General features: G+C 32.4%; 1 protein-coding gene across 2 annotated transcripts; it reads left to right on the top strand.

The window, feature by feature from the left end:
- On the top strand, window positions 1-6,705 carry LOC124841421 (uncharacterized). 2 transcript variants are annotated; one of them, XM_047317689.2, is made up of 12 exons: window positions 644-790; window positions 883-1,068; window positions 1,173-1,361; window positions 1,438-1,592; window positions 3,010-3,130; window positions 3,215-3,456; window positions 3,535-3,741; window positions 3,809-3,901; window positions 3,982-4,083; window positions 5,913-6,098; window positions 6,180-6,308; window positions 6,382-6,705. In XM_047317689.2, exons 3-12 carry the CDS (start codon window positions 1,184-1,186, stop codon window positions 6,436-6,438), a joined length of 1,470 nt encoding a protein of 489 aa, XP_047173645.2. In that variant the 5' UTR covers window positions 644-790; window positions 883-1,068; window positions 1,173-1,183; the 3' UTR covers window positions 6,439-6,705. The 2 variants fall into 2 exon arrangements, with proteins under 2 accessions (XP_047173644.2, XP_047173645.2); XM_047317688.2 differs by lacking the exons at window positions 644-790; window positions 883-1,068 and adding an exon at window positions 1-262.
- The last annotated feature ends 2,310 nt before the right edge of the window (window positions 6,706-9,015 follow it).

The following is a 9,015-nucleotide window of genomic DNA, read 5'->3' as shown; positions in this document are numbered from 1 at the left end:
CATTTTTTTCTATCCCTAAATATTTTCCCCCCCAAACCCTATTCCCTTCCCGCACCATTTCTCCCAAACCCATTGCCCGCACCACAATCTTCATTTCGCTGCACCACAAGCTTTATTGTTCGTGGATTTTCAACTGCTTCGTGTTGGTCTTCCTCTGCTTGGGCTGAGCGAGGTGTCCGTCTTCAACTTCAACCTCAGCTTCGAATTCTCTCTGCTCGATCCGTGGATTTTCCCGGTTAAACCTTTCGTCTCTCACACCAAGGTATGATCGTTAGTTTTTTCTGTATAAATTTACTGGTTTAAGAAAAGATAATAAACACTTCTAAATCATAATTTCGGTGTTGTTTAATTTTGGTGTGTTTGTTGGTTGATTGAAGAAAGTGTTAGATTAATTGGATGTTAGGGAAAGTGGAAGAAGACATAGTGGATGAGGTGGGTGGGTAGTGTTACGTAATGGAATTGATGAGTGCTAGTTGGATAGGGTTCTGAAATTACTTGGTAAATTGTTACCTATATGCGAATGTGGTCTGACAAATATGCATGAATGTGTACAATAAGGTCAAGTATTTGACACAGCTTTGGGATTGATGAAAGAACTTTCGATTTTGTCTGCGATAGAGATTGAGGAATGGAATAAATAACAGGAAACGGAAGAGATAAGCGGTGTGAGTGTAACCTGATTCCTTCAGAGCACACATATGAATGTACAAACCATATTAACCCGCTTTTATTCCTAAAAAGACATGTGATTATTAGCAGAGCACCTCAATGCAAAGAGTGTGATACCCTGGTATGTCATCGCCTACTTGATTTGAGTGAGTTTTTGTTGGAGTATATGGTGAAATAGATTCTTTTGTAAAGCATCTTGGTTCTGATTGATAGAAGAAGGTCTAAGAGATTCTGAAGCATGGAAGAAATTTGACCTCATGCACCCTCAATTTGCCTTAGATCCTCGAAATGTGAGACTCGGTTTAGCTACTGATGGGTTCAATCCATATGGCAACTTGAGTACCAATCACAGTATTTGGCCATTTGTTCTCATACCGTACAATCTTCCTCCTTGGATGTGTATGAAACAAAGTTCATTCATTCATATATGTTGTTATTTTGTTTATTTTCTTGTTTATTATATCTATAGGTGGTTTAAGTTTTATTTATGTAATTGTTTGTAGAGCACCTGAAGATGAAGAAAAAGAAGACGAAGAAAATGAAGATGAAGAAAATGATAGTTAAGAACAATGAGACACAACATCATACACCAGCACCTAATACATGGAGTCTTATAGTTAATCATCCACTAGCACCTCAAAGTGCAGCACCTGAAGTCCAATCATCTCCCTCTCTATCTACTCCTCAAAGAAGTAAGTTCCCTTTACTGAATGTTTAATTAAAGTTTATTTATGTTGTTGAAATTTTTTGACATTCATTTATTTGTAGGAACATACAAACTAAAGCTACCTCCGACAAGCCAAAGCCTATGCACTCCTGGATCTATACAGCCCCCAAATGCAACTGTTGTTCAGTCAGCAGATCAAGTATTTTCGTTTGGTCAGCCCCCAAATGAAGCTGTTCAGTCACCAGTGGAAGTTGATGTAAGTGTTCTTTCAAATATGCTAAATATGTTCTTTCAAATGACAAATAGTTTAAGTTGTCAGAGTTGCATTAATCATTGTACTTCCCCTTTTCAAGTCATAAAAAGTACTTGAACATGTTGCTTCACTCACCAATATATACCGCAAGATACAGGTAAACATAACATTAGAATTTAACTTATCAAGTGGTGGGTAGATATATATTTATATATACTGGAAATGAGAATTCTGAATCAATGAACATTAAAAATTGCTTAATTGCTCGCTCTTGGTTTCATAAATTCTCACGTACTTCAGATATATAGATTGACTTATCTGTGACTCTAAGTTCACAAAAAACCGACATTAGCCAGTTTCATAGTTATTCATATAATGAATAGATAGTGCAGACTTTGTAAAACGAAATACTGTATATGTACTTTCGAACTCCCTCATATGTATGAGACTCTTGGTTCCTCTAATCTCTCTGATGATCCAAATCTGAGGATCCTTCAGAAGCAGAAGTAGGCTGAACATATGTAAAACCATAATTGGTCGGAAACATCTTTTTCTTGATTTCTTGTTTATAACAATGACAAATCCTAAAGAGAACAGTGAAAACTACTCCCAGTAAAGTAACAAAGAATTTGAATAAAAACCATCTGCCAAAACAAAATTGATCTGTTTCATTAGAAAATAAAGATGAAGGAAAAAACTGTAAAAGTTAGGGATTGAAAGAAACAGCAAATGAAAACAGGAGTTAGCCATTTGGTTAGGGCATGGATGGTTTTAATAGGTATTATCAATTAGGAGGATTTAAACTATCATCTATGTTTACATCTAAAATCCTCAGGTACTTGTGAATTGAACTTCTATTTTTAGTTTGTGCTTCCCGAACTGGAAGTAAAGCATGAACTTTCTGGCAGAATAAAACTTAATAACTATAATTTATAATCACACTAATTACTAAAGGAGAAAAACAACTTAAAATCAACAGTTTAATGCGGTTTCGTTTCCTTAAGTAATAATAGGGTATATTTCCCTAGATTTGCTAAGTATTAGACCACTTCTCCAAACTCTTTTGTTATTTATTTCTTTTGTTGATTTTTTTGTCTTACAAATATTACTGTTAATTGTGGTGTGGAGATGACAACTACAATGGTACAACATCAGTCTAATTGAACCAGGAAACTCAATAGAAGTAGCATAATTCAATTCCAAGCTAAACACCATGATAAGGACCAAACTAAAACACTTTAAATGTTTCAATAATTTCAAAGAATTGCAGCCGGGTATCCCAACAGAAGTAATAAAAAACAGTTTAAACTAAAACTAATTAGAACAGAAACTGTCAATATAATTTGTTTCTCTTTTGCTTGCATCTGATCTCTATTCCTATCAAGTGCATTCATTTGATCTGACACTTAACCTTGTGTAGCAACAAGAAAATTCACATGTACAAGATGAACATGAACAAGATGAAAATCAGGATATTTTGTTGGAAGTGCAACAAGAAAGGCCACCAACATACAAGAGATCATGGTTGGTTGATGTCATTGGTAAAACACTGTTACCTATATCAATAATTACTGCTGAAGTTGTTTGACACAAGGGTATTTGACAAAAATTTGATTTTTTCACAGATGACCAATGCAAGAGGACTACCAAACACTTAAAAACAAATGATGTTTGGAATTTGCCTCAAAATGAAAGGATTATTGTACATTGGAATGAGGAATATCAACCCATTGGAGATGGTGGCGCATTATTGAATCGGTTCTTAGGGAGTATTGCTAGAAACTTCAAGGCATTCCCTATTTGTTATTCTACTTGGAAGAAGATTCCTAAAGATTACAAAGAAGACACAATTCATAATATCATTCAAGTAAGTAATGTAAATTTTCAATTCACGATTGAGTTATTAGATAATTGTTGTTAATTTTGATTAAAATCTGTTTTGAAGACAAAGTTTGCAGTCAATTCCGATATTCAAATCAAGTACATCTTGAAAGCGCTTAATCATAAATGGAGAGATTGGCGGCAAGAATTGTGGCAACAAAGAGATGATGGTACACGTACTAGAGATGAATTGATTTCCATGGCTCCAAAAGGAATAGATAGAGATCATTGGACTTCTTTTGTTGACTATCGACTTGATGAAAGAACAAAGGTAAAACCTAAATTTCTTTTCTTAAAATTCTGATATAATTTAATAACTTTTTTTACGTCAATGTTAGGAGATTGCCCTAAAAAATAAACACAATAGGACAAAACAAACTCTTGCTCACACAGGGGGGTCGAAGAGCATAGCAAGGAAGAGGGAAGAAATGGTGAAGCAATATTGTTCTTCAGATTTCTATTTCTCATTGTATTTAGGACATACTTAATATGCATTTGTTCATTTTCATAGGAAAGAGAGTGTGGACACAAAGTTAGCAGAGGAGAAGTCTGGATAGCTACCCATAAGAAGGCCAACAGAGCTTTTGTCAGTGATGAGGCAAGGGAAATTGGTGTAAGTTCCATTCCTGCTTATGACCTTGTTCTTAAGCAGTAACTTTATCATGCACAAATATTTGTTGTTCATAAGCCAACAATGTTAGACTTATTTATGGTACAACATGCCGTGACTTAGTGATGTGTTATTTGTGTTGTTGTTTTGCCATTGTTGTTCACACTTTTCATTTAATTGTGATATGATATTTCAATTATAGTGGACTATATGAGTAGTCAACCTTTATTTGTAGTTTGTGTGTGGATTGAAATATGATAAAATGGTGTGTTAAAGTAGTCGTAACCTGGTGAACTCTGGAAAATGAATTTTTGATATAGCCATAATACATCTTATTCTTGTTTTAAGCTGCAACTTGTCCTTGCTTCAGCTAACCTTTGTCTATGTTAGGTACTGAATTTGTGTGAGGGTGTTAATTGGTCTAAAGGGGATATAAATTGATATATGCTAAAGAGATATGAATAAATAGTATAACCAAGTGCTCTGTGTGTATTGATGCATTAGAAATATGATAGTTCTAGGATATAAAAAGAAAAGTATGTTAGCTTTATGCCTATGTATGACTGAATGTGAACTTTGATAATTGGATGGGGTTATAGTTCAATAAATGTTGTTTGATGGTAGGACCACTATATCATATCTGATTCATGAATAGAAGATTGTGTCTGGTAGGACCACTATATTTGATGCAGTGCTTAAATGGTTTTAAAAAAAAATTGTTTTGGTGTATTGGTTTGATTCTGGAAAAGAATTGTTTATTATGCTTCGCTATGTGGATAGATAATGAATACTATGAATGTCTGAGTCCTTGTTTTTGAAAGCGACGTCATATGCTGTGGTATAGGTCTTAGTTGTTTACCTTTACACTTAAAACTTTGATTTATCAGCTTTGGTGAGTCATCTTGTGGTCCATATTCTCTAGTGAAGTATGTTTCATGTGATTGCATGTGATAAGGGTACAAACTAGTTTTAAAAGTTATCTAAGCCTAATTATGGTATAGCTACAATTTAAATGTGTCGTGAAGTATTTTTTTTTTTTTTCAGTGGCTGAAACTGGTTTTGACTAATTTTCAGAATCTGAATGTAAGACAAACCTGTGAACCATGTATTGTAATCTGTTTGGTGCTTTAGGTCTTAGTATCAGGTTGAATGCATTCTGGTGCTCTAGTTGATATTAAATGACTTGAATGTAGGATGATGACAATTAAAAGGTGTAGGAACTTAGTCTGATAGGGGAACAAATTTGAAACTGAACGTAAATTGTGAATGAGATTGTGTTCTGAATGAGGCTGTTGAATAGTAGAGATAAGATTAAAAGCTAGTAAGAACATTGTCCAAAATCTGAATCAGTTTATTTGATGTGGCTTTTGAATGAAAATAATTTCTGAAAATAATTTCTAAACTCACATGACAGAATTTTGTTATAAATCCTCTTATAATAATCTTGAATTTTATATTCTCTTGGATTATTATAAATTGGCTGTTTAGGCATGTCCAAGAAATGAATAGCACTGAAAGTAACTAAGTTATATATATCAGTATATTAGTTTAGCCTAGTTCGATGGCTGGTTTGGGTCTTGGTGATATATATAAGTACTGAAGTGTCATGTTTTGCTAGGAAATTCTCTACTTTGAGTAAGACTAACTATTTAAGTACTGGAATCACATTTAGCTATTTAAGTTATATACAATTTTTCATTTTCTTTGTTGTGTTTTTGCTCCTCTTAACAAAGGAATCTCACTGATTTGTGTCTGGCCTTGTTGTTTTGGAATTGTGCACTTGTTTTCTCTAATTTAGACAATTTCACTATTATATTAAACGTTGAATGTAGGAAAAAATTGAAGCATATGAATCCATAACATGGTCTCAATCAAAAATAATATCCACTTCAGATTCATTGGCTCATGCTTTGGGAATGCAAGAGCATTGTGGACGTGTTCGCGGTCTAGGTTTGGGTCCTTGCCCATCTAAAGTCTTTGGAGTCAATGCTCGTTCTCATAGTGGATTACAAACTCAGGTTAATGAATATTTTATCATTTACTTGGTTTGTTCCTTTTATGATTAACTTGTTTTCTTTTTAAATAATTTCATGTTACAGGTATCTTCATTGACATCACAAGTTAATGAAATGACATCACAAGTCAATGAAATGAAGGAAATGATAGCATTTATGTTGCAAAATTACGAGGGTCAATTGCCTTCAAAGTTTGCCACATTTCAACCATCGGTAATAATTGCTAAATTTATTTGTATGATTTTTTTAAAATATATAACCAACTAACTATTATATTATATTATAGGTATCTGATCAAGAAAGCGTGCCAAACAATGAATGTAATGGAGATGAAGAAAATTAGACATCTTTCTATTTGATTTTTATGTAATGAACAATTAGTTGTGACTGCATTGATATGCAATGTATGAAGTTTTGAGGATGCAAATATCACCTGCCATCTTTTTAGTTGTGTATGGATTGATATGCTAGTATCTTTAAGTGCTTTCCTAAAGCTGCCAAACAAGGGAGGGATTATCCTCATCAGTTCCTGAGCTAGTCTCCATGTATATTTCATTTTTTGAATCAGTTCCCTTGTTTGTCTCTCTTAAATATAGTTCTGGTTTTATTATGGCTGTTTTTGAGTTTCATTTGTTTTGGGTTTTTGAGTTTCATCTGTTTATAATGAGTTTCATTTGTTTTGGGTTTTATGGTGCTTTGTTCGTTGTCATGTTTTGACTATATATTGATTTTTGTCATATCTTATGTTTTCATGGAATTTGGGAGATGTTCTGTAGTTTAAATTAACTGTAATACCTTGAAGTTTAATTGTTTTGCTGTTATGCCAGTGAATGAAACTTGAGCTTTATGTGAATGGTATAGCATTTTCTGATGCAAGTTTTTCTCAATCCACAATTTCTCTTGTAATGGTTACGCTCTTTATGCCTCAAAAACTTACAAAAGATCGAGAAAGATGGTAAAAGATAAAAGGGGTGAACAACAAAATGCAAATAATCTTCTAGTTTAATTTTCCTGTCATCTGTGCTTTTTATTCGTGTCTTTGTCCATTTTTTTCATTCCTTGATTTTTTTGTTATGAGCACTAGAATTCACGTTCAAAATGTAGATGTGACTACTGTGCTGCTAATAATCTTTGGTCTTAGTGTTGGATCACAGTGTATTCCAAATTTTTCTCAAATAAGTAATCAACATTCAGAGCAAAATATTCTATCATTTAAATTCTGTTTCAATTACAGACAAACATTTTTGCAACATATGGTTTCATTTTGAACTAGAGTATTTCTAACGAGTTTCTTAAGAGATTTCATAATTAATAAAAAATGTTATTGTAACGTATATTCTACCATTATAAAATTTTAAAAACTAAAAGGAAGTTCCTTATAATAGTAACTTTCTTTGGTTTTAGAATTTATATTCATGGTTTCATATTAAAATAATGTTTTGTTGTTAAAGAGTTTTTATTATATATAGATTTAGATTTTTTTAAATTTGAATAATTGCTTTGAAAAAATAATCAATACACCAAAAAAGTCCTTATAAAACCATTAAATTGTTTATAATTTTTTTATCTATATTTGTACAATTTAAATTTTCGGAAAAAAGATATATTAATAAATAAAAATAAAAATTTAAACTATCACTGTATTTTCGACGTTTTGGAAAAACTTCGGTTAATTCAAGCAGTTTTTGCGAGCTCTGAAAAGTTGCAGTGTAGAATTCTGGAAAATTACGGCGGTTCTAGAAATTCTAAAATCGTCGATAATGCTTAACAACACTATTTTTTTCAGTGTTTTTTCAACTGTGGAAAACGCATTTTTCAGGAATTAAAATGACTAGTAACACTAAAAATAACCGTTGAAAAGATTAGTTGGTTATTTTTCTTTCTTTAATAATATTTTTGGCATGATGACGAGACTGGTGGTGAACATTATATCAATTTAGATCACACGTACGTCATGATTAATAGAAATTCATTAAATGTTATTTTTTACTATAAATGTACTTTAACCATTTGTATTATTCAAGAATTAATGTAGTTTTATACACAAATATTTCAATTTCTTAAAAAAAACATTGTCTTTTTATTCGGCATTAGAAGAGTGTAACAAAATTGAAAATGTATATCTAATTTTTTTTTTTAAGAAATTGACTCAAACTAAATTTGTAAGTATAAACTAATTTAGGAAATATGTGTTTGCAAACAGAGTAACTAACACAAAAGTAGCATCATAATCCTTCGTTACTAATGTGCCTTGGTGTTGGATATTCTCACAGAAGAGAAAATATTCTTAAGGGTTTAATTGGTGATTATCCTTAAAATGTTATACTCTGTAAGGATGATAATCGTAAATGTTGAAGGAAAAAAAAATCAAAGATGAACAACTTGAAAAAAACTGATTTGTTAGAAATTAAAACATTATACTCTTGTTGGAGAAAGATAAGATGGGAATTAAGAAGAAAATAGAGTCTGTGTATTAAACTGAAAAAAATAATGTTGCTTATATACAGTGTGCATAGAATATAACCGTAAAGCAATAGACAAAAGTATGAAAGTGTAAGCTATTAAAGTTGTTTGACTTGACTTTCTCAATACTCCCCTTCAAGACAAACTCACAGCACTGGTCCTAACTCCAATTTCTTTTCTTAGCCACTCAAACCTGTTAATCTTCACTGCCTTCGTAAAAATATCAGCTAGCTGGGCTTCAGTGTTGCAGTAGGTCAAGGTTATTCTTCCTTTGTTTACCATATCTCTGAGAAAGTGATATCTCACCTCAATGTGCTTGCTTCTACCATGGCTCACAGGGTTTTTTGAGAGATTAATTGCAGAAACGTTGTCTATCTTCAACACCAGAGGTGTTGTTACTGGAATCATCAACTCCTTCAATATTTCTTCCAACCAAACCCCCTGACAAGCTGCATAG

Source organism: Vigna umbellata, chromosome 1, assembly GCF_029865625.1.
Source record: "Vigna umbellata cultivar VRB3 chromosome 1, Vumbellata_1.0, whole genome shotgun sequence".
Taxonomy (NCBI): Eukaryota; Viridiplantae; Streptophyta; class Magnoliopsida; order Fabales; family Fabaceae; genus Vigna; species Vigna umbellata.
The sequence above is the reverse complement of the archived record's forward strand: the minus strand, read 5'-3'. Positions and strand labels throughout refer to the sequence as shown.